We start from the raw sequence: 25,154 nt of genomic DNA, 5'->3' as shown, positions 1-25,154 counted from the left end.
ATTCAGTGGTCTCGTCTAACCCAGACAGTGGTCATCAGCTGCAAAGCTCTCTCTCCCCTTGGAATATGTATGGGTGAGCCTAAAGAGTAAAAACAAAATTAGATGTGTGCAGCTTTCTGGTTTATATTTGTTTTCTATTTTAATCTTCTTTCTTTGTTGCATCTCGTCAGCGGAGCAGATAAACTGCTGGGGGTTGGTCTGTTGTTGGAGAATATAACCTGTTAAAGGAAAAGAGGTTAATTAGTTTATTGTACGGAAGAAAACAAGTAAGTAGAAGATTGTCCAGGGTTGTCAATGCTGTAAAATTTGTTGTCTGTTATTTCAGTTAACTCAGTTCATTTGAGGGCTTGATCGCCCATTGAGTGTTGATGATATTGGGGAGGGGGGCACTTTTTTCTGTCATACTGGGTTTTCAGTTTTGTCGAGTTTATGTAACCTGTTGGAGAGTAATGCTTTGGTTAACTAATCACTTAGTGATTTGTATTGAAAAAATGATGTTTTTTGTAAATGAATCAAACTCTGAGTTGTTTTTGTAGTTTAAGGTCTTCTTTGTTATCTGCTGTAATCAGCAGATGAGCGGTGTGCCAAGATTTCTAAGTCACAATGGCTAAGCAGAGGATATTTATGTGTTCTGGATCAGGGTATGTCTGGGCATGACCATATCTACCCCGTTAGTGTGTGGGTTGGATTTTCTTTGTGATGTCATTGGGGCATAGTTCAGGCAGGGTTGCTTTTGATGCTTACAAGTTTCTAATTAAATGATCGGTTTATAGTATCATAATCATTAACATAATCATTAAAAAGCAATGTTTCTGGAAAAAGGTTGAAAAATAAACATTGATTAGAATAGGCCTTTTAAGGTAAAGCAGTGACAGTTTGCTTGATCTTTTTTTTTCCAAGTACAGGATGGTGCGTCTGTGTGCTGAGTAGTAGTTAGCATGAACTATAGCAGAGGAGTTTTGTGTGTTGTGGAGGTTCTGTCAAGGATGGGAATCAGTTTAGCACGATGTCCTATTCCCATTTTGCAGTATTCATAACTCTTGGGTTATCCTCTGCTTAGCTTCCCGAATGTCCGGCCAGTATACAAAAGTTTTAGTTACTGCAAGGTACGTGGAACGTATGAAGTTAGCCATAGGGTGCGAGGGCCATAACAGTGCCGTCTGCACATACCTTTCCTCAGAATTTCTCTCCTGTCAGTCAAACTTCAGCTCTTCCTGCCATCTCTGCTTTTGGATCTTCAAAATTAAGCTAAGTAGTCTGTTGAGGCCATTTTCTTCTTCTCTTTGTGGTCACTGCATGCCTGCTTAGGTTCATGTCATCCAGGAAAGGAATGTGTAGGTGCGGATGTCAGATCCCTACGACCATAAAATCTGCGCGATTTGTCAGGCCTTTGTTCCTAAGACTCTTCGCAGCCATCTGCATGCCCTAAACATCTACTTAGAAAAACAGCATCTTAAATAACTGGCTGTGACGATTGAAGAGCCATCCAGCCAGGCTGTTGAGTCTCCAAAAAAGAAGGCCAGAGTTTCCCAGCTTGAACCTACTGCTGCACCTCCTCCACCTGATGGTCCCCCTGTGGCCAACGTTCGCCTGGAGGAACATACGGAACCAGCCAAGTTAGGTATAGTGGGTACCATTTGGGAGGCTGCGGAACCTAGGGCTGAAAGCATATCCATGGAGGTTTTGCAGACCTCGGGTGCCAAAGACTAGCAGGAACCTCGGCTCACAACGGATGTCCAGACTGGTCCTTCCCCTGTTTTAGAACAGTCTGAACCTAGACCCTTTTTAGGCCCTACACCATCCAGGCCTACCTCTTCATTAAATAGGAAACAAAAGACAAACATGTCTCTCCTCCTCCAGAAAGCCTGCCTGATTGGAAGGCCTTCTCTCAAAGCTTATTTAATGCCTGCATGGCCCTTAGACTTCTCTGCCTGCTTCCCATCCAGCTGCACCTCCAATTACCATTCCTAGGCCTCAGACTGAAGATCCTCATACTCTTGCTGCTGAGGACTCTAAAGAGGATTCCCTTTCCTATGCCTCTCAGATGCCTTCCCTGAGGAAGTAGTGTGAGCTTCTTTACTACATTTAATAAGTCTATATTCTGTATGTTTTGTGTATTTGGTGTGAGCTTCTTTACTACACTTCCCTGAGGAAGACTCTGCTGACGCAGACTCCCTAGGAGAGGACCTCACCTTTGGTGAAACCATCTCTAAAATGAGAGTGTTTTTTAAATGGGATTCCACTGAAATTTCCAAAGTTCAAAAGAGGTATTCTGAACTCTTACAAAAAGGACACCTCTTCACCTTCTGCTATCCCTCTAGTCTTAATGCCTTCAGTGCAGCCTCTCAAACCCCTGATTCCTAACCACCAGCCCCTAGAATGCCTGACAGTTTCTGTAAGGTCCCAGAATAGGCCCCATTTCTGATTAAATGCTCAGTTGCAGACTCTGGCAATGTTTCAGTCTCTACAGACAAACCTTCCCGATTACTTCCCTCCACTTCTGGCCTTCCCACTGATAAGGACAGTAAGACTATGGACCGCATTGGCAAAAAACTATACACCTCTGCCACCTTGGCTTTTAGGGCGGTTAGCTACCTGACACATATGTCAAAGTATGTCCTGGCCCTTTTGACCCAGGTTTCTAAACTTTTGGCTGATCTCCCAGACTCAACTTCTAAGACCCAAATGTCTAGCCTAATCTACTTGTACTCTCAAATGACAAGGCACTCTATCAGATGCAGCTATGATGCTGCAGAGGCCTTGGCCAGGTCTGCACCTTCTGCCTCAGTGCTTAGAAGGTATTCTTGGATGAGACTCCAACCCCTTCCTGATGATATCAGGGCTAAACTTCTGGATGCACCCCTAGACAATTCTGCCCTTCTTGGGGCTAAAGTCGCAAAGCTTTTCAAAACCCTTCAACAAAAAAGGAAGGAATTACAAGACTTAAAACATTTGTTTGTCTCCAATCTCTAAATTCCATGGAATTATCCCACCCAGGCACAGTTCATCATGAAACATTCTGCTCCTACCCTTCATTCTAGAAGCAAAAAGAGCTTCAGGAAACAGCATCCTTCTTCCAGGCCTGCACAAACTTCAGTTCAGAGTCCTCAATTTCATGAAAGGGCAGGTAGTCTGTGACTACCTGCTTTTCCCTTCACCCCCTCCAGATTCCATTCCCCTGTCACAAAAACTCTCACTGTCTTCCCGTCTGACAAAGCACTACCTCAGACAAGTGGGTTTTGTCTATTAGAGAAAAGGGTTACTTAATAATTTGGCTCATTCCTCCCTCCATAAGAGGCATCCCACAATCACCGAAGGACGAGCTTCCCTTTTTCCAGACAGTCTTAGACAGCCTCCTCTCTCAAGGGACTATCCAAGTTCTCCCTCTGTCAGAAAAAGGAAAGGGCTTTTACTCCAGACTTTTCCTAGTCCCAAGGAAAGATGGCCCATGGAGACCCATCTTAGATCTCTCTCACCTCAACCTTTTTCTACAACTACCCACTTTTCGCATGCTTACTCTCCCGACTCTTTTCCGTCTGCTAATGCCTCAGGCATTCTTGTCCACTTTGGACGTCAAAGATGCATATCTACATATCCCCATAAGGCCCAGCTACAGATGTATTTACGATTCTCTATGGGTTTCTTGCATTTTCAGTTCTCTGCCTTGTCCTTTGGACTATCTACTGCTCCAAGAGTATTCACCAAGTGTCTAACTCCAGTGGTAGCCCCTTTCAGGGTCCAAGGGATTCAGATTTTTTCATACCTGGATTATCTCCCGATCCAGGCAGGTTGTCCCACTTCCCCACAAATCAATCTCCAAAAGGTCATCTCTGTCCTGCAGTCCCTGGGGTTCAGCATCAGTTTTCCCAAGTCCAAATTAAACCCCACCCAGGACCAAGTTTTCTTGGCGTGTAGAATAAAGACAGATGTTATGAGGGCATACCTTCTACCACAAAAGGCAGAAAGTCTAAAGCAATAGGTTCATAGGTAGGTACCAGGCTTTCAGCCCAAGGGCCTACGTAAGCGTAGCCAACAAGGTTCCCTGGCTTATGCCACCTAAGAAAGTTATTTTCCTGTGCCACTGTCGAGCAGCAGAGACACATAAGTGATCCCCGGGGTGTATTTTCTATTTCCCATCCACTCATCAAGTTTTTTCTTGAAGAGTGCTAATGAAGAACTTTGCTTGACATAGATGGGTAGCCTGTTCCAGAGTATGGGAAGTCTCTGGAACAGGAATCTATCCCTCCAGTGTGTCCTTTTTATTGTGGTGACAAGATTTAGGTCCCTAGAGCGTGTAGCTCAGGGGGATTGGGATTTATTTAGGTGTAGCATGTCCAACAGCTCTGGGTTTGACATAGCTTTATATGTTAGGCAGAGATCACATTGTAGTAGGCGATATGCTATGGAGTAAAGCTGGAGTTTTTTGAGGCGGTCAGTGTAGGGCATTTGTTTGAGGCCAGTAATCCTCTTTGTGAGGTACTTCTGTGGCCTTTCCAGCCGCCGCAGATGTCTTGTGAGGTGCATTCCAAAAGGGGCATTGTACTCTATAATGGGTCTAATGAGTGTCTAGTAGAGGGGAACAATGATCTTTTTTTTCCTGGATGAGAACCCTCTTTATGATGAGGTGTACCACGTAGAAGGACTTCCTGACTACTGTGGCTATGTGACTATTAAAGGAGAGACTACTGTCCACCTGGGTCCCAAGGTCTCTTATCACACATTCGGTGTTAAGTAGATTGCTGCCTATGTGGTAGTTCATGGGTACAGAGTTTTTATCAAAGGGGATGACACTGCACTTTTTGGCATTGAGCTTAAGGCCATGGCTCTGACACCAGGCATCTGTCTCAGCGAGGCCCTTCTGTAGGATGTCCACATCATTTGGGGACTTGACTGTGGCTCCTAGTTTGCAGTCATCTGTGAACTTCGATAGCCAGAGGCCTTCTGTGTTAGCCTGTACTTCAGAGAAGTAGATAGCAAACAGGAGAGGTTCCAGGACGGAACCCTGTGTTACTCCACTTGTCACTGCTTTGAGGTCAGATTTGGAATCTGCAACTTTTACAGTGTGAGTTCTGTCAGTGAGCCAGTTGGCAACCCATCTTGTGACATAGGGATTTATACCTAGTTTAGTGAGTTTAGCTATAATTCTAAAATGGGGGATGGTGTCAAAAGCCTTGGCGAGGTCAAGATAGACTGTGTGAGCCACCTTACCCTCATCTATGGCTTTGGTGACTGCCTCAAAGAAGTCGATCAGGTTCAGGAGGCATGATCTGCCTTTCACAAACCCGAACTGGGTGGGATCCAGAGTTTGGAGGTTACCCATGTCTTTTTTATGAGTTCCATGATGATACGTTCCATGGCCTTGCAGACCAGGCTAGTCAATCTAATAGGTCGATAGTTCCCGGGATCAGTGTTGGCTCCCCCTTTGTGGAGTGGGATAACTGTTGCTGTGCGCCATTCAGTGGGCACAAAGTCTGATGCGAGGCTATTATTGGACATGGTGCTTAAGTGGGGAGCCAGTTTGTTCTGAAGTTCATGTAAAACGCAGCCTGGGATGTTGTCCGGGCCCATGGATGCTGTGTTTTTGGCTTTAGAGAGTGCAGCTTTTACCTGCGTAGTTGTGATTACAGGGACTCTGCTTTCTTCCTGTATAGATATGGGCCCTTTAGGGGGTGTGGGGGGGGGTTAAAGTAAGCACTGAACCTATCTGCCAGGATGTTGGCAATATCAGTTGGTTCTGTAATTTTCATGCCGTTGTGCTGTAACTCAGAGCAGATCTGGGTGTTGCCATCGAGATTCTTGACATAGCTATAGAATACTTTGCCATTGTCCTTAGAATTAGTGGCGATTTTGTTTTCGTAGCTAGTTTTGGAGGATCTTAAAAGGGATCTCAGCTTCTTACTGAGGTTGACCAGGGAGCTCCTGCACTCATGGGATTTTACTCTCTTTTGCAACAGTTTCTTCCTTCTGGTGTACAATTTTTTTATGGCAGGGGACCACCAGATTGGCTTCCTTTTTTTGGAGGATAGCGTCTTGATTCTGTTTGGGATAGCATGATCCATGCACTCGTGTAAGTGCTTATAGAGTGCATTTGTGTAGGATTCAGCAGTTGTAACTGTATTGTCCATCTGCATGGGTGTCATGAAGTTCACCACTTCTGTCTTAAGAAGCATGAAGTTGGCTTTGGAGAAATTTTTTACCTTGGTTTCCTTAATGGGGGGTGGGGCAAGATGTGGATATCAAGGGTGATTAGCTTATGATCGGATCGGACCAATGAGGAGTTGACTTCGTGTGGAATGACTAGGTCTAGGATATTGTTGCCCCTGGTGGGGGTGTGGATAAGTTGATCCAGGGCATTGGAGTTTATGAATTCCAGAAAGCATTGAGCTAAGGAGTTGGTACACGAGTAGGTGTCCCAGTTAATTGTGGGGTAGTTGAAGTCGCCCATTATTAGGCTGTTTGGTTGAACCCTAATATTTTCCAGTACTTCAAGAAAAGAGGAGTGGGAATCCTGGGGCACGGTGGGGGATCTGTAGCAAGCTACAGTTTGGATTGCAGTTTTGCCCAGAGGTAGTTGCACTTGGATAACCTCGGATGCATTATGCTGAGCAACTAGCCTGGAGGTGTGGATATCCTTAATGAATATGGACACACCTCCGCCTTTGGTGTTTCGGTTCAGGTTACATGGCCGAAAAGTGTGGTATGAGTTATAGTCTGGTAGTGCAGGGATGCTCTCTGGAGCCTTGAACCATGTTTCAGTCACTGCACAGATATCGATGTTCTCCATTTTAAGCAGTGCCTCGAGTGAGTGCATTTTGAGATTTAGACTTCTAGCATTGAGTAGCATTACCCTCAGTTTTTGCTTGCCTGTTCCTGTTACGGTGGTGAATTTGTTATTTGAACCTTGTCAGAAAAGGCACTATAGGGGCAGCAAAAGCTTTAGCCAGTATCCAGAATCCCAGGGGCGACAGGTGCAGGCTATCTGTGGCAAAGCATCGTGGTCTGTCGACCATGTTAGCCCAAGCAGACATATACTGGATCCCCTTAGAATGACACCAGAAGCTTAGCCAATTGTTGAAGTCAATCATTTTGTCCTTGTACTGCGGTATCATTCTGGGTGATGACAGAATGCTACTCAGGGCTAGGGTCATACCTGGCCTGGGCTACAAGATCGGAGAGCTCTTCCATGTCTTTTTTCATTTAGTCCAGGGAGGTACGTCTCAGGTAATTCACACCAACATGGACAATGACAGAGTCATATTTGTACTTGTTGTGGAGTGACCTGAGTGAGTGGGTTATGTGGCGGATCCTGGCACCCAACAGTAACCTTCTCCTTGTTTAGCCTGGTGAGTGGGACATCAGTGTGCCTGACTGTAGAGTCATTTATGACTAGTGTGTTGGGTACGTTGTTTTTCCTTATTGGCTGTGGTTGAGTGGCACACCAAGTCTGTGGGCTATGTGTCATTTAGGTTGTGTTGGGGGATGGAGGTTGCTTGCGTTTCTGCTTTGGAGGTCTCTGTTGCTTAGACAGATTATTATTGAGAGCCTCTGCGAATGTTTTTGTGTTACTGTGTGTGGATTTTGGTGGTGTAGATTTAGTGAGACTATGTGATGAGTGTGGTGTGGTGTGGTGCAAATGTTTACCTTCGCCTCATGACTGTCAAGTTCAGTCTTGGTTGGAGAGAGCTTTACCTCCAGTTTGGCTAGAAAAGTGCATCTCTTTCAGGTTGTAGTGTTGGGTGGTAGGAGGTGAAGGTTGTCTGTGTACAATTTCTACATTGCCTCAAGATGCCCAGATTCATCAGATAAACAGGAGAGAACACTTGGAGCTGACCCTTGGACATGCCTGAATAAAAAAATATTTTCCTCTAGATAAGTGAGGAAAGTGAGTACAAGAGCTGTTTTTCTCTAAGCAAGTGAGAAGAGTAAGTGCAAATACTGATGTTCTTCATCTCACATTGCTGCAGTCCTTACACTTGGGTAGTCCGCTGTCCTCGGTCGGCCCGAATATCAAAGTATAGACTGACATCACCAGGGTACAAATGACATCCTCAGTCTTTTGCCGCATGGTCCGATGCAGAAGCAGCATTGCAAGTGCGGTTGGCGTTCTGAGATTTTTCGATTTGAAGTTTCAGACCGAGTTCAAAGTTAATATTTTAGTTTTTCTTGCCTCAGTGATTTACGGATGTCAGAAAAGTCAATACTTGCATTTCTTGTGGGAAACAGATACATAGAGATTATCATACTTTGTGTATTCCTTGCTTAGGGCCTGAGCACGGCGTTGTTGGCTGTCGCTCTTGTGCTAGATTTAATAAACGCACTATAAAGAGAAGGTTGGATTGTGCAAGGTTAGTCTTTTTATAAAATGCCGGACAAGGCAGTTAAGCCTAGGCTAGAGGGTTCTTTAGAGGTGTCGGTGGAGCCGGTAGCGCCGGAGGTTTCTTTGTGTTCCCAGGGTGAGACCTTATTATTGCAAGATGTGGCCTCTCAGGAGGCAAGTCAGGCTGAGGGGCTTCTCAGGTTACTATACTCCCCTCCTTCCTAGGGTGGCTAGGCCCTCTCCTTCTGTTTCAAAGGCTTCTCCCAGGGGCAGGCCAGGTTTGGCTTCAGTTGGTGTTACCCTAGCTCTTCAGGTACTGTGCCCAAGAAGCATATGCTTAAAATGGCAGAAGATTTGATTACTTTAATTAGGGTTCTATGCCCCTGATAAGAGACCTAGGTTGGAGCCTGAGCTGCGGGGTTTTGCGCAGGCTTCAGATGTTTCAGAGTCTTCGGCTGAAGACTTGCAGGAGTACTCTCCTTATTCTGATTCTGATGTGGATGATTCTACTCCTTCTGCTACTCCTCTGAGATTTTTCTTTTCAGAAACTCTTCATTCCATGAGGGAGCATTTTAAGTGGGAAGGTCAGGACTTCTGATTCCAGGAAAAGGCTTAGGGAATTTTTGTTTTTACCCCAGCATAGGCCTTTGGCTATACCTCCTGTTTTGGATGTAGTAGAAGATGTTTTTACAGAAGCTTCTCTTAATCCTGATTCTTTGCCTCCTGCTCCTGTTTGGATAGGTACTACAGGGTGCCTGAAGCTCATAAGTATCTTTTTAAGAGTCCTAGGGCTGACCCAGAAACTGTTAGTCAGGGGCCTAAGGGTGTTAAGGCTTCTGTTGTTAAGAATCCGGTTCCTGCAGACAAAGAGGCTAGGGTCTTGGATAGATGGGGAAAGAAAGTTTATACTTCTTCCACTCTTGCTATGAGGGCTTTGAATTGCCAGTTTCACATGTTGAAATACCAGCACTATCTCCTTTCACAATTAAAGTCTAAGGTTGATGCTCTGGCTGTAGGTATTGATTGTAAAGAGTTGCAAGATTTAGTGCATGTTTCTGAACAGGTGGGTAAGCATTCTTTGCAATGTGGATTTGATGCTGTACAGGCCTCGTCTAGGGTGGCTGCCACTGGGTCAGTTCTTCTGGCTAAGGGATCAAAATTTGTCTGAACATGTTAAAACAAGGATTTTAGATGCTCCTTTACAATCTGACGTGTTGTTTGGTCCTCCTGTTGAGGCAGTTTTAAAGAAAATGGAAGACAAGGCTAAGTCTATGCAGACTGTTAAAGATTTTTGCAGGTCCAGCCTCCAAAGTTTAGTAGAAATTGGCCTACTAAGGGGTGGGCGTATCCTTCTTATGATTCCCAGTCTAGGGTAGATCTAGGCGTGGTAGGGGCAGAGCTCAGGGCTCTTTCAGGCCTAGAACAGGAGTTCTCCTGCACAGTCTTGCAGGGGTCAGTCCTTTCGTAAACAGACCCAATGACCTACCTTTTCAGCTGCCAGAGCCTTCTCGTCTGGCAGCACCTTTGGGAGGAAGGTTGACACTTTTCAAAGAAAATTGGAGTTTAATTACCCAAGACAGATGGGTATTGGATATCATACACCACGGTTACAGGTTTTATTTCCATACCTTGCCTCCTTTCAAAGGCATGCCAGACGTTCCTCCTCAACAAAGAATAGAGGCTCACCAGCAAGTTTCTCTGTTACTCCAAATAGGGGCCATACAGCCGGTCCCTATGCCAGAAGTGGGCCTAGGATTTTATTCTCGCCTGTTCCTAGTACCAAAGAAGGGGAACACGTGGAGACCAATTTTGGATTTATCTACCCTCAACACTTATCTGGACATTCCCAAGTTCAAAATGTTGACGTTACAGCAGCTTTTACCTCTGCTGGGCAAAGATCATTGAATGGTAACTTTGGATCTCAAGGAGGCTTACCTTCATGTTCCTATCAGACTAAGTTGCAGGAAGGAGCTGGGACTTCTCACTATCAGTTCTCTGCATTGCCCTTTGGCTTATCTACTGCGCAGAGTATTCACGAAAGTTCTGGCTCCAGTGATAGCTTTCTTCAGGCTAAAAGGAATACAGATCTATCCTTATTTGGACGACTGCCTGATTCTGGCTCAAGGAAGGGAATATGTGATAGCAGTGCTAAGATGCCTAGGGTATTCTGAAATAAAGTCCAGTCTAGTACCCTCTCAGGACATGTGCTTTCTGGGTGTGAGACTGAATACAGCATCCCAGATGGCCTTTTAACCCGGACAAAGAAAGAGTCTATCCTTTACTTCCATCAGCTATCTCATCAGTCCGGGCTGACTGCAAGGACAGTCCTTCAAGCCTTAGGGTTCATGGCATCTTGTATTCTGGTGCTTCCCAATGCCAAACTGCATATGAGGAAGCTGCAATGGTATCTCAAAAATGTATGGACACAGCACTGCCAGGATCTAGACACTGTCATTCAAATAATACCTTGCATTCAAAAGGAATTTTTGTGGTGGGCTCAGGAATGTCACCTAAACAAGGGACTCTCTGTGACCCGGCCAGAGGCGAGTCAGATTTTAACGACAGATGCCTCAGACAAAGCTTGAGCTCATCTAAATGGAAAGTGGATACAAGACAAGTGGCCTGCCAGACTACAACATCTACATATCAACCTGAAGGAGATGTTAGCAGTCCAGTTTGTATTAATAGCTTTCAAGGATTTACTTCTTCCAGGGCAGGTGTTGATTCTAACAGACAACACAACTGTCATGTGGTACATCAACAAGCAAGGGGAACATTCTTATCCTCTATGCAGGCAAGCAATGATTTTGTGGGAGACTGCTCTCAGTTTACAGCTCAATCTTCAGGCAAGGTTTCTGCCAGGAGCACAGAACTCCTTAGCAGATGTGTTATTATGGATCCCGTGGAAATTGGATCCTCATGTATTTCAGAAATTGACAGTGTCATGGGGAACTCCAGACATAGATCTGTTCTCTCCACTAAACCATCAGCTGCCAAAGTTTTGCACAAAAGGTTTCCCACAGCTTGGAAGGTGGATGCTCTCTTTCAATTGGAGCAATCTTCATGTGTATGCCTTTCCTCCTCTGCCTCTCCTCCCAAAGGTACTTCTAAAGGTCAGACAGGACAAGCCAAGGATGATTTTAATAGCTCCAGATTGGCCTCGACAGCACTGGTACCCATTACTGAGAAGTCTGGCACGGAAGCCTCCATGGCCTTTGCCTTGATTCCACACCTGTTGTCACAGGAGGACAGCCATTTGCTGAATGTCAAACTTCACTTTCACCTAACAGCCTGGCATATTCTGTTTTGAACCATAGAGGGTCTCAACTTCCACAACAAGTTTTGAATGTGATTTTGGAAGCTAGAAGGCCTAGTACAAGGAAAGTGAGATAAATGGAAGAGATTTTTATTTTGGAGTGCAAAAGATTTTGATGTTTCTGAGCCTAATTTGAGTGTGGCTCTTCAATATCTTACTGAGTTACTGGACAAAGGTTTGTCTTTCTCTTCTATTAAGGTTCATGCTGCAGCAATTTCTCACTATGATTGTGTCCCACCATTGTTTTCTCATCCTTTGTTCAAGCAATTTCTTAGAGGGGCAAAGAATATAAGACCCCGAAGAGCTCCTACTCCTGCTTGGGATCTCAATTTTGTGTTGGAGAAACTCACTCTACAACCTTTTGAGCCTGCAGCTACTTCTGAGTTGAAATATTTATCATGGAAGACTGCTTTTTGTTGGCAATTACCTCTGCAAGAAGGGTTTCTGAATTGCAGGCCCTTATGTTGAGCCTTTCTTGATTTTCCATAAGGATAGGGTATTACTAATCTTTCCTTTATGCCTAAGGTGGTTTCTAGTGTGGCTTTAAACCAAACTATTCATTTGCCTACTTTTTGCACAAATCCCTAAAGGGAAAAGATTTTGCACACTCTAGATGTACACAGGCAGTTATTATTTGGACAGAACTAAAGGGTTCAGGCAGTCTCAGCAGTTGTTTGTTTCTTTTGAGTTCTCAGGGCAAGCCTGTGTCAAAACAAACTATTTCTAGGTGGATTGGGTTTTGCATTGCTTTCTGTTATTCCCATCATGGCAAGGAGGTTCCAGCTGGGATTGCCTCATTCCACTAGGGCTACTGCCACTTCAACAGCTTTTTAAGGGAGTGGCAACCAAGGATATTTTGGAGGCAGCTACTTGGAGTTCAGTGCATACTTTCTCTAGGCATTATCACCTGCCACTTTACTCTAAATCCAGGGCTGGTTTTGCCACTGCTGTTTTGCAGGGCATGTTGGCAGCTCCTGCTTCCTTGTAGTTAGCCATCCTCCCTTACCTCTGCTTTGGGATTCTACCCAAGTGTAAGGACTGCAGCAATGTGAGATGAAGAACATAGTACAGTTTTGTACCTACCATAAATGTAGATGTTCAAGATCCACATTGCTGCAGTCCCTCCTTCCCTCTGCAGTTAGAGGTGGTTGTGTGGATTGGGTTGTACATATTGTGTATATTGTATATATTGTACATATAGTTAGTGCAAGGGTGGTTGGTTGGTTGTTTGCTGTCTTTTGGTTTTGACCTTTATTTTAGGGTCTTCTGACATCTGGGGCAAGAAAAGACTGAGGATATGGCGCCGGTCATGCGCATTTGTACCCTGGCGTCCTGATGTCAGTCAAATTATACTTTGATATTCGGGCCGACCGAGGACAGCGGACTACCCAAGTGTAAGGACTGCAGCAATGTGGATCTTCGAACATCTACATTTATGGTAGGTACAAAACTGTACTTTTTCCTCTAGGTAATGAGGAAGGTTGAGTGCTATAGTAATTAGAAGCTTATTTAAGTGCTTACAAGTTTTGAACAAGTGCTGAGCACAAATAAACAAATTTAAGTGCTAAAACTAAGAATCTGTATCTCTACTAGACGAGTTACAGCACAGAAACAAGTGCAAATGCAGGCTTTCAAATCAGAAAGTTGAGAGAGATGGAAAAGATTGCCCAAGCGGCCAATAACTGCAATTTCTGGGCCAGAACCACTCCTTATGTGGTAGACAGATTGCCTAGTGCTTAACACTCCCACTGATAAGCTAGAAGGCTTCCCTCCAGCACAGAAAGGCTTGGGGAGCTCAAAAGCTTGCATACAGTCCTGGATACAGCAAATCTGTATCACTAGTTAAAGGAAAGGTAGGAAACAGGCTTACAGTTTTTTTTTTTTTTTAATAACAGAAAAGTAGTAAAAACAATTCACATGCAGTGCAAGCTTGCGCACTTGGGTATGTAGCAATATTAGACCAAACACATTTTACAAAATGCAATTAAATTAAAAAGAGGAAAAAGCAAGGGCAGAGTTTATTAGGTAGAATGTGGTAAAGAGATGGGGCTGGGGGAGTGTCCCAGATCAAATCTAAATCTACAGTGGGGGCGGGCAACTGCAAAAGCCACCAAATTTAAACTACAAACCAAAAATAGGGCGGGTGGGACAAAACAGCTTCAACAGAGATCTAAGCAACAATTAAACTCTAAAACCAAAAACAATATACTCAGCTCTGTATATTTGCAAATGGATTGGAAAGCAGTCTCTCAGAACACAGGCTCCAACAATTAAATGTAGGCTGTTACTAACGGGTCTAATTTTATGCAAGTGATCCTTGAGTTAGATAACACACAAGCTGTAAAAAACAGTTATACCAAAGTCACGGCAGAAAATAGGGGGTGGGGGAAACAGTTTCAACAGAGATCTAACCAACAACTAACAGTACAAACTCTAAAACCAAAAAAATGTACTCAGCTCTGTATATTTGCAGATAGATTGGAAAGCAGTCTCTCAGAACAGGGAGACAACAGTTTCAACATAGATCTAAGCAGCAATTAAACTCTAAAACAAAAAAAAAATGTATATACTCAGCTCTGTATATTTGCTGACAGATTGGAAAGCAGTCTCTCAGAACACAGGTTCCAGCAATTAAATGCAGGCTGTTACTAACGGGTCTAATTTTATGCAAGTGATCCTTGAGTTAGATAAACAACAAGCTGTAAAAAACAGTTATACCAACTGAAGACACGGCAGAAAATGGGGGTGGGGAAAACAGTTTCAATAAAGATCTAAGCAACAACTAACAGTATAACCTCTAAAATAAAAAAATATACTCAGCTCTGTATATTTGCAGATAGATTGGAAAGCAGTCTCTCAGAACAGGGAGACAACAGTTTCAGCAGAGATCTAAGCAACAGTTAAACTCTAAAACCAAAAACAATATACTCAGCTCTGTATATTTGTAGATAGATTGGAAAGCAGTCTCTCAGAACACAGGTTCCAGGAATTAAATGCAGGCTGTTACTGACAGGTCTAGTTTTATGCAAGTGATCCTTGAGTTAGATAACACACAAGCTGTAAAAAACAGTTTTACCAACTGAAGACATGGCAGAAAATAGGGGGGGGGCAGTTTCAACAGAGATGTATGGAGCAACTAACAGTACAAACTCTAAAACCAAAAAAATATACTCAGCTCTGTATATTTGCAGATAGATTGGAAAGCAGTCTCTCAGAACAGGGAAGCAATAGCTTCATCAGAGATCTAAGCAACAATTAAACTCTAAAACCAAAAAAATATACTCAGCTCTGTATATTTGGAGATAGATTGGAAAGCAGTCTCTCAGAACACAGGTTCCAGCAATTAAATGCAGGCTGTTACTAACCGGTGTAATTTTATGCAAGTGATCCTTGAGTTAGATGAACAACAAGCTGTAAAAACCAGTTATACCAACTGAAGACACGGCAGAAAATGGGGGGGGGGGCAGTTTCAACAGAGATCTAAGCAACAACTAGCAGTACAAACTCTAAAACCAAAAAAGATATACTCAGCTCTGTATATTTTCAAATAGAATAGAAATCAGTATCTCAGAACAGGGAGACAACAGTTTCAACAGAGATCTAAGCAACAATTAACAAAATCTAAAACCAAAAAAATATACTCAGCTCTGTATATTTGCAGATAGATTGGAAATCAGTCTCTCAGAACAGGGAGACAACAGTTTCAACAGAGATCTAAGCAACAATTAAACTCTAAAACTAAGAAAAATATACTCATTTCTGTATATTTGCAGATAGATTGGAAAGCAGTCTCTCAGAACACAGGTTCCAGCAATTAAATGCAGGCTGTTACTAACAGGTCTAATCTTATGCAAGTGATCCTTGAGTTAGATAACACACAAGCTGTAAAAAACAGTTGTACCAACTGAAGACACGGCAGAAAATGGGAGTGAGGGGTGGGGAAAACAGTTTCAACAGAGATCTGAGCAACAACTAACAGTACAAACTCTAAAACCAAAAAAATACTCATCTCTGTATATTTGCAGATAGATTGCATAGCAGTCTCTCAGAACACAGGTTCCCGCAATTAAATGCAGACTGTTACTAACAGGTCTAATTTTATGCAAGTGATCCTTGAGTTAGATAACACACAAGCTGTAAAAAACAGTTATACCAACTGAAGAAACAGCCGAAAATGGGGGTGGGGGGGTGGGGAAAACAGTTTTAACAGAGATCTAAGCAACAACTAAGGACAAACTGTAAAACCAAAAAAATATACTCAGCTCTGTATATTTGCAGATAGATTGGAAAGCAGTCTCTCAGAACAGGGAAGCAACAGCTTCATCAGAGATCTAAGCAACAATTAAACTCTAAAACCAAAAAAATATACTCAGCTCTGTATATTTGGAGATAGATTGGAAAGCAGTCTCTCAGAACACAGGTTCCAGCAATTAAATGCAGGCTGTTACTAACCAGTGTAATTTTATGCAAGTGATCCTTGAGTCAGATGAACAACAAGCTGTAAAAACCAGTTATACCAACTGAAGACACGGCAGAAAATGGGGGGGGGGGCAGTTTCAACAGAGATCTAAGCAACAACTAGCAGTACAAACTCTAAAACCAAAAAAGATATACTCAGCTCTGTATATTTGCAGATAGAATGGAAATCAGTATCTCAGAACAGGGAGACAACAGTTTCAACAGAGATCTAAGCAACAATTAACAAACTCTAAAACCAAAAAAATATACTCAGCTCTGTATATTTGCAGATAGATTGGAAATCAGTCTCTCAGAACAGGGAGACAACAGTTTCAACAGAGATCTAAGAAACAATTAAACTCTAAAACTAAGAAAAATATACTCATCTCTGTATATTTGCAGATAGATTGGAAAGCAGTCTCTCAGAACACAGGTTCCAGCAATTAAATGCAGGCTGTTACTAACAGGTCTAATCTTATGCAAGTGATCCTTGAGTTAGATAACACACAAGCTGTAAAAAACAGTTGTACCAACTGAAGACACGGCAGAAAATGGGAGTGAGGGGTGGGGAAAACAGTTTCAACAGAGATCTGAGCAACAACTAACAGTACAAACTCTAAAACCAAAAAAATACTCATCCCTGTATATTTGCAGATAGATTGGATAGCAGTCTCTCAGAACACAGGTTCCAGCAATTAAATGCAGACTGTTACTAACAGGTCTAATTTTATGCAAGTGATCCTTGAGTTAGATAACACACAAGCTGTAAAAAACAGTTATACCAACTGAAGACACAGCCGAAAATGGGGGTGGGGGGTGGGGGAAACAGTTTTAACAGAGATCTAAGCAACAACTAAGGACAAACTGTAAAACCAAAAAAATATACTCAGCTCTGTATATTTGCAGATAGATTGGAAAGCAGTCTCTCAGAACAGGGAGACAACAGTTTCAACAGAGATCTAAGCAACAATTAACAAACTCTAAAATAAAAAAATATATACTCAGCTCTGTATGTTTGCAAATAGATTGGAAATATCTGCTGTCTGTCCTCCATGCCACTGCTATGACAGTGAGACAATTTCTTGGACTCCTAGGACTATGCCAATATTGCCACTGGCAAGACCCCACGTGAGAAAACTTCAGTAGTACCTAGAGTCCACATGGACCTAACACTCTCACCCCTTGGACCTCAACATTCCCTTCCTACCATGCCTAAGGAAGGAGATCCTTTGGTGGTTGGATCAAGTCTGTCTGAACCAGGACTTCCATTATAACCCATCACCTCGGTCCAGGAGATGTACACAGATGCCTCAGACCTGTGCTGGGGAGCTGCTATTGGCAGCTTGAAGGTGCAAGGCACATGGACAGGACCATCATCCTTGCTCTGAGGGCCTTCCAACACATTCTGAAGCAGGGCCCCCTGAAGTTGTTCATAGACAACACTACAGTTCTCTGGTATGTGAATAAACAAGGGGGGAACAATATCTTACTTGCTATGCAGACTTGGACTCCAGGCCTGGGTATTGGCGGTCCAACATGAAGTCATTCTGCAGGCAGTCCATATTCCTTCAGCCCAGAACACTCAGGCAGACACCTTGAGCAGGTCCATGTCACAATCTCATGAATAGATGCTACACAGGGATGTGTTCCTGTACATAGTCCACAAGTGGGGTACTCCACAAATAGAACTTGTTTGCCTCCCCTCTGAACAGACAGCTTCCACTCTTTTGTACCAGCGCATCCAGCCTTCTAGCTAGGGCAACGGACACCTTTTCTATCTCATGGAAAGGGATATTTCTCTAAGCATTCCTCCCTTTCCACTCCTACAAAAAGCCCTGCTGAAAATCCAGCAGGACACACCAAAAATCTTGTTGACTCCCTTTTGGCCAAGACAGAATTGGTTCATCCTCCTTCTGCATTTATCCAGAGGCAGTCATCACAAGTTACCTCACAGAGTGGACCTCCTCACACAGAACAAGGGATCTCTAATACATCCCCACTTGGAATCTCTGAACCTAACCCTGTGGGTGATAGAGTTTTGATCCGTTTCAGACACCTTTACACTGAGGATGTGCTTAATGTCCTGCAGGAGGCCAGGAAACCCAACACTAGGAGATCTTATTTGTCCAAATGGAAAAGATTCTTCATCTGGTGTCTTCAAAGACAGCTAGACCCATTTCAAGGAGAGGTCCCTTTAGTGCTGTCCTACCTGTGTGAATTGCTGCAAGCAGGGCTGGCATATTCTTTTGTTAAGGCCCACCTAGCTGCTATTTTGGATTGTTTGCTGCTTGACCCTCCTCTTGCCTCTCGACTTCCAGTAAAGTTATTCCTTAAGGGAGTAGTGCGGCTCAGGCCCCCCTAGGAGGCCAGTTCCACCCCCATGGGACCTGAATTACATTTTAGATAAGCTCACTCTTGACCCTTTTGAACTGGCGTCAAAAAGCCTCTGTAAAATATTGCACATGGAAGACTGTGCTTTTAGTGGCCCTGACATTAGCCAGGAGAGTGTCAGAGCTCCAGCCCTCATGGCCACCCCACCTTTCCTAATCTTCCACAAGAATAGAGCGACCCTAAGGACCAACCCATCCTTCATGCCTAAGGTGGTCAATGAGCTATCCCTGAACCTATGTATTCACCTCCCCACCTTCTTTCCACACCCCTAGAATGACAGTGAGATAGTCCTGCATACCCCTGATGTTCATAGACAACTAAGATTCTACCTTGACAAGACCAAATCAGAGCAAGTGTTTGTCACCTTTCACCCCAGAGGTCTGGGAAAAGCGGTGACAAAACGGACTATTTCTGCCTGGATTTCAAGAGCCATCTCCTTTTGTTACTCCTACCATGGCAAACAGCTAACCTCAAAAATGAAAGCCCACTCCACTAAAGCCATGGCCTCATCTGGAACCTTCTTCAAAGGGCTGGACACTGCTTCCATTCTAGAGGCAGCTACCTGGACATCTGTCCATACCTTCACCAAACACTACAAACCGGACCATATTTCCTGGTCTAGAGCAGGGTTTGCTAGGGCAATCCTGCATGGGTTCTTAGAATACAGTTCCATACCACCCTCCTCATCTTCTCTTTGGGCTTTGGCACTCACCCAAAGGTTATGCATACTGCAACATGGGAATAGAAGGACAGAGGATAGTTGTGTAAAATCTTACTGTAATGATAGATGTCCTTCTCTTCCATGTTGCAGTATTCCATCCTTCCCCTTCCCACTATGTGTATATATATATATATATATATATATATATATATATATATATATATATGCAAAAATGCCTTGTTGGATGACATTGGACTTTGTGCAGCTATCCTGGGACTGGAGCGTTCTGTTCTGAGGAAAGGTACGTGCAGACGGCACGTTTATGGCCCACGCACCCTATGGCCAATGTTAGACATCCCAAGTACCTTGCAGTGGTTAAAGCTTTTGCATACTGGCCAGACGTTCGGGAAGCTAAGCAGAGGATAACCCAAAGGTTATGAATATTGCAACATGGAAGAGAAGGATATCTGTGGTTAATGGTAAGATTTTATACAACTATTCTTTATAAATGTGCTAGGTTTAAAATGAACAGGGGACTGTGATGAATTGCAAAATGCTTTACATCTGCGGTTTTGAAATGTTTGAGGAATTGTGATCTAAGGTTTCTTTCAGCATTTTTTCCTCCTCCTCTAGGTGGTGGCCAGCGGAGATCTGCAATCCACGTTCCGTACCTGTCAACATACAAGGCCTTAGGCATGACATCGGTGACTTTCCTGTCTTCTTCTTTGGATCCCATGACTACTACTGGGTGCATCGAGGTAGAGTCTTCCCATATGTTGAAGGAGACAAGAGTTTTGTTGAAGGGCAGAGTGGCATGAACAAGGCCTTTAAGAAAGGTATTTTTTTTCAGCATTTTAACATGGTTATGTACCATTTGTACCAATTTTTTTTTTTTTTTTTTTTAAGAGTGAAGTATTTTTATATTATATCCATTTCTCATGGAACACAATTTAACTGTGTTTGGGGCAGCATCATTTCCATTTATTTTTTTCTCCATGTTGTTTTAGTTCCCTGCTTTTTTGCATCACCAAAGGGCAAGGGTGAATTTAGTCAATGTGAAGAAAAATATTAGAAAAGAGATTCTCTTTTTGAAAAAGTACAGTGAACCCTGTGGGTTTGTAATTTTGGATAAAATCCACAGCATTGTGTTTCCTGAAAGTGGGCTACATAGCTGATGTTGCATTCTTCACAATGTTAATACCTAAAGCAGTGGTGAGGGCCTTTTTATTTATGTTTATTTCTGTCTGCCCCACTTTTAGAGAGCCATCTTGAACAGGGTTCCTTCTTGCCAGACATCAGGGTGTCTGTGCTCTCACTGGCATATAGGTAATGAGAGCTATTACCATATACTGCATCATTTACCTGGCAGACATTAAGACCTACTGGTTAAGAAAAAAAATAGGCAGTTTATAATATACATAATAAGATGAAAGGTACATTTCGTAAACACTGTAGTGCCCAGGTAGAAAAAAAATGATTGGCAGTAGTGGCATTTAAAACCCTTCAGACACAGCCTGGCCTTCACATTAGAAGGCAAGTAATACCATCTGTCCAAAGTCATTCCATAATTTATTTAAATGAATACTAATTTATTGGAATGAGTTATCATAAGTCCTCAGTGAACAGTAATCAAAATGGTATGCAGAAATGAAATTGCAGGAGCTTGCATTTTTCCGTGCATTTTTTTCACATTTTTCCCTGTTCACTGCTGTTTACAGAAAGCTGAAAGATGGCATTACCTTAGTTTTTATTTTTCTATTTGTCTGTAGCACTTGATGAAGCTGCCAGACGGTTTCAGGAGCTGAAAGCACAGAAAGAAAATAAGGAAGCACTTGAGCATGAGCGCAATTCTAGAAAACCCCCTGCTTATAAACATGTTAAGGTAAGGCTTAAAGGAACTTTTAACCTTAGTCTGAGTTGTTTTTGCCTGTTATTTTGCTGTCTATTTTTAAAGTCACTGAAACAGTGTCTTAAGGAAAAAAGTCCATGTCCTATTTTCAGTTTTCTTCTTTCCAGTGTACTCTGAGAACAAGCTATTTATAAAACTTATAAGTACATTATGTCCCTAATAACAAATACAGTTTTATTACTTATTTTGTTAAGCCTTCCCATCACCACCAACACTGACTGCCTACCATCAGCCCTCTGTCACTCACGCAGCCATTGTGTTTTTTTTTTCCCCAGTCCTAACCATACCACTTGGTTGCTAGCTTGTGTACCCTCATTACTACAAAGGCTTACTGTGCCCCTTGCATGCGAGTGCTGCCTCCCGTATTCTAAGGACTGCTGTCATCAGCTTTGTAAGCAAATACATATCCACTTAAAGCTTTTTCTCCTGCAAACCTCCACTTGCGTGCATCAAAACAGCCACAGGACCCACTGGTGACTCCTCCCACTGTAAGTGAACTGACCTTTTCTGATCACTACCCTTCCCCACCCAGCTTTTCCAGCATTTGAGCCACTAATCAGACTCTGTTCATCTGGGTCATAGTCAGGGCATTATCCCCCTATGTGACAGAGCAGTACTTTCTAGCATTTGTTAAAAAATGTTGGAAGCATAATAGTTAACACTGGTGGTGATGTAAATAAATGTATGTCAACAACCATTATGCTCATCATTTATACTGGGGAAGTGCATGGACTATTTATGTGGGAAGGAGTTGTTGGCCAAAGAACCATGGAATTTACTTTCTCTCTTTCCCAATAATGTTTTGGTTTTTACACATGCACAGACACCCAACAGATCATATCTAGCCTTGTTGGAAGTGACCTCTGTATAATATTTCACCATAAGATAGCATACCCCATTAGCTCAGTACTTTCTCAACTTGTATTGCACTCATATGCCAATATTCCAAGTGTTATGATCTCTTTTTCTACCCGAGACAAGAACTCACAGCCTTTGTGTTCGTAGGTGGGTGTGCTGCTGACTGCACCTCACTGTCAGTCTTCATTAGCTTACATAGAATTAAGTAATTAGTGTATGTTTGGGTATTTCTTTTGTATTGAGTTATTAGACTGTGTTATGCATTGCTAGAAAATTCTGGAACCTAGTTTTGCATTGACGTCTGTTTTTCTACGATGTATTGCAGTTTGGTAATGGTAATGTAAAACTGAAGACCGCAAATGTTGGATTGACACATTTTAACACACTTACTTTATGTAGACTACTATAGATGGAGATAGTCAGTGTTTACATTTTCCTGACACAGTTTTCATTCTTCTACATTGTTTCCACTGATAATTTTTGAAAAAAAATATCCACCTGACTGTAGATTTTTTTCTCTTATCAGCACACAAATTGTATCATAATGTTAAACAACAAGAAAATTATAAACTGTTGCAGCCTCAGGAGAACCTAAAAAAATTTTGAAAATGGATAAAAGAGTAAAATATAATGTGATTAGGAAAGAAGAAGGATGGGTAGGTGAAAGAATAGCATAACAGTAATATAATAATACTTTCTTCTTTCCAGTGTACTCTGAGAACAAGCTATTTATAAAACTCACAAGTACATTGTGTCCGTAATGGCAAATACAGTTTGTTTATTTATTTTATTTAACAGTTGTTTACCGGGAAAGTCCGACTTGGAACAAAGCCAATTTTCAGCAGAGGCCCAGGGAGAAACACTCCAGATGCATATCTTTCTGACAGTTTTATTACTTATTTTTGTTAAGGCTTCCCATCACCACCAACACTGACTGATCCATTATTATCTGTTTTCGTCTGATTCAGCTGTGGTCTGTCTGATCCGACTAGATCCCACCTTGGCACCTGTCTTAAAATTGAAGTGTTCTGTCATGCATCCGAGGGCTCCTTTATTGTGTATTCTTTGTAGTTCTGTTTCTGTAACTCCTCCCTTACTGAGAGAGTTTTTACTGTCTCTCTAATTCATGATAAAACTGTCTTTATGTTTTTCTTAGGTAGCTTAGGAGTGCTTTCTAGTTCTTAAGGCTTTTACGTAATAGTTTTCTAGGTCATAGTTAAGTGTGCTTTTATGTAAGTGTTTAGAATAGTTGTATTTAGTGTATGTTTATTTAGATTAGTTTAGTCACCAATTATTATTTGCTGTGTGAAATTTTTCCTTATGGTTTGATAGTCAGGGATTTAAAAAGTGCACAGAGTGTGGCCATAAGTTGCCCCCACAACCCACACTCCCTGTGTGTATATTGTGTAGGAGCAGCCTATTTGGTTGCTTCTTGCCAAGCCTTCCTTCAGTGTTCAATCTTTACAGACTCGGTGCGAAAATCTGATTAAGGGACTCCCTCCCCATTTAGGGTCTGCCTTCCCTACTGCTTCCTCTTCTACTTCATTTCTCAGAACCAAGGAAAAGAAAGCCAGGGTAGAACCAGATGTAGACAGAGAAAAGCCTAAGGAGAAGTCAAAAGAGAAAGAGGACGCCTAGAAGTTCCCATAAGGTGTCTCTGAATCCTTCCCAGTCATTGGAATCCGATCCTATGGTACAAAGACTATGTGAGCCGACAGACTGCCAGAGCTGTATATCTCCGACTTGGCCCCATTTCTCACTGGAACTGGTCAGCCCCAGACTTCACTCTCCTGTTCTTCAAGAGAAGCGCTACTCCAGACCACCGTCAGTGTTGTCATTGTCCAGGTCTTAGAGGAGTTTAACCAAACAGAATGATGAGAACATTTCTCAGGATGCAAATACAGCTTGAGATTCTCTCTGTGCCATCTTTTGGCACCCAGTTGCTGGTCCATCTTACCCCTCTCTTGTGCTCTTTTCCAGTACTGGTTTGCCCATCTGAGCCAGTAGTTTCGGGCCCAGTCTGCTTCACTGCATTTTTGTCAGAACCGATAGTTCAGGTAAGTTTGACAACTGATTCTTTCCTTCTTTCTAGTCTAACATGTTCAGATCTGGAAATGTTTCTGAATGGATGCTTTAGTGTTGACACTGAATGGGTGGGGTCGACCCCGAACTTGTAGCCATCTCTTCCCCTCAGGGCTTCAGCTCTTGGTAGCTCAGTACTGAGATCAGTCTCTGGGTTGAGACCAATCGGTTCTGAGGTTCCCCGTCTATGTGAGATCAGGAGAGAGCCTATGGAGCTGATGGCTTCTTTGACCTTTGAGGCTTTCTGTCAAGTACTGTTGATGCCAAAGGACAAGGTGCTCTCTTCAGGGTTGACACCATCCAAACCTCAGCTTTGATCAGCTTCTGTTTTTCATCCTTCTTTAAGACAGGATCAGTCGGTCCCACAGGCTTCACAGGTTTCCAGTTATGTTACCTCCCAGTCTAGTTCTGAACTCTCTTGATATTCTCTCTCAGAGAGTTCATAGAAAGCAGACATGCAAATGGAAGTACCTAGATTCTTCACCTGAATCTGTCACAGAAGACATAGATTTGGATGAGGATGAAGGCTGTCCAAGATTTCCCTCTGAGAATGTCATATTTGACAAGATTCTGAAATTGATAAAACAGAGAAGGGAGATGGTCCATAGCCAGCCCTTCTCCTGATGAATCTGTTTTCCTGGAAGGCTTTGGGTCTGGCTTATCTTCCTCCTGGGTGGTACCACACACTGGTCCACTTACTGATCTGATGACTCAATGAAAATGGAAGGACCCTGACATGGTGGAGCCTATTCCAAGAAGCCAGACAAAATTCTCTCCACCCAGGCACACAGCAAACATTGGATCATGCAGTAGATATGATGGTTGTAGCAGCGGCCACAAAAAAGGAACTATCCAAAGAGAGTTCCTTGTCCATCCCCTTAATAAAGAGTCAAGGTTGATGGACCACTTTGAGAAATGGACCTCTGCTTGGTTTCATGGTGTTGAACTGTCTAGTTCATGTCACCAGATTTCAGAGAGACTTGAAGGAAATTTTAAAGTCTCTTCCTCTGGGGTATTACCAGCAAATGTCCAGAAGACAGTGGAATCACAGCTGTCTACCTTCCAGTCTTTATCAAATGCTGTCATTTGACTGCTATCAAATGCATCTGATGAAACAGCTAGGTTTGGTGCACCAGCATTGTCATTTTCCGGCATGCCTTGA

At 42.8% G+C, this 25,154-nt stretch overlaps 1 protein-coding gene across 1 annotated transcript in view; it reads left to right on the top strand.

The window, feature by feature from the left end:
• Positions 1-25,154, top strand: part of NSD3 (nuclear receptor binding SET domain protein 3) — a 4,286,093-nt gene that overhangs the window by 3,572,641 nt on the left and 688,298 nt on the right. The window contains exons 18-19 of the mRNA XM_044084319.1: positions 19,777-19,979; positions 20,913-21,025. Of these exons, the coding sequence (XP_043940254.1) occupies positions 19,777-19,979; positions 20,913-21,025 (316 nt within the window). The remainder of the gene's footprint in view (positions 1-19,776; positions 19,980-20,912; positions 21,026-25,154) is intronic.

Source organism: Protopterus annectens, chromosome 9.part0 (genome assembly GCF_019279795.1).
Source record: "Protopterus annectens isolate FY-2018-M chromosome 9.part0, PAN1.0, whole genome shotgun sequence".
Classification (NCBI taxonomy): domain Eukaryota; kingdom Metazoa; phylum Chordata; order Ceratodontiformes; family Protopteridae; genus Protopterus; species Protopterus annectens.
This window is presented reverse-complemented; position numbering and strand designations above follow the sequence as displayed.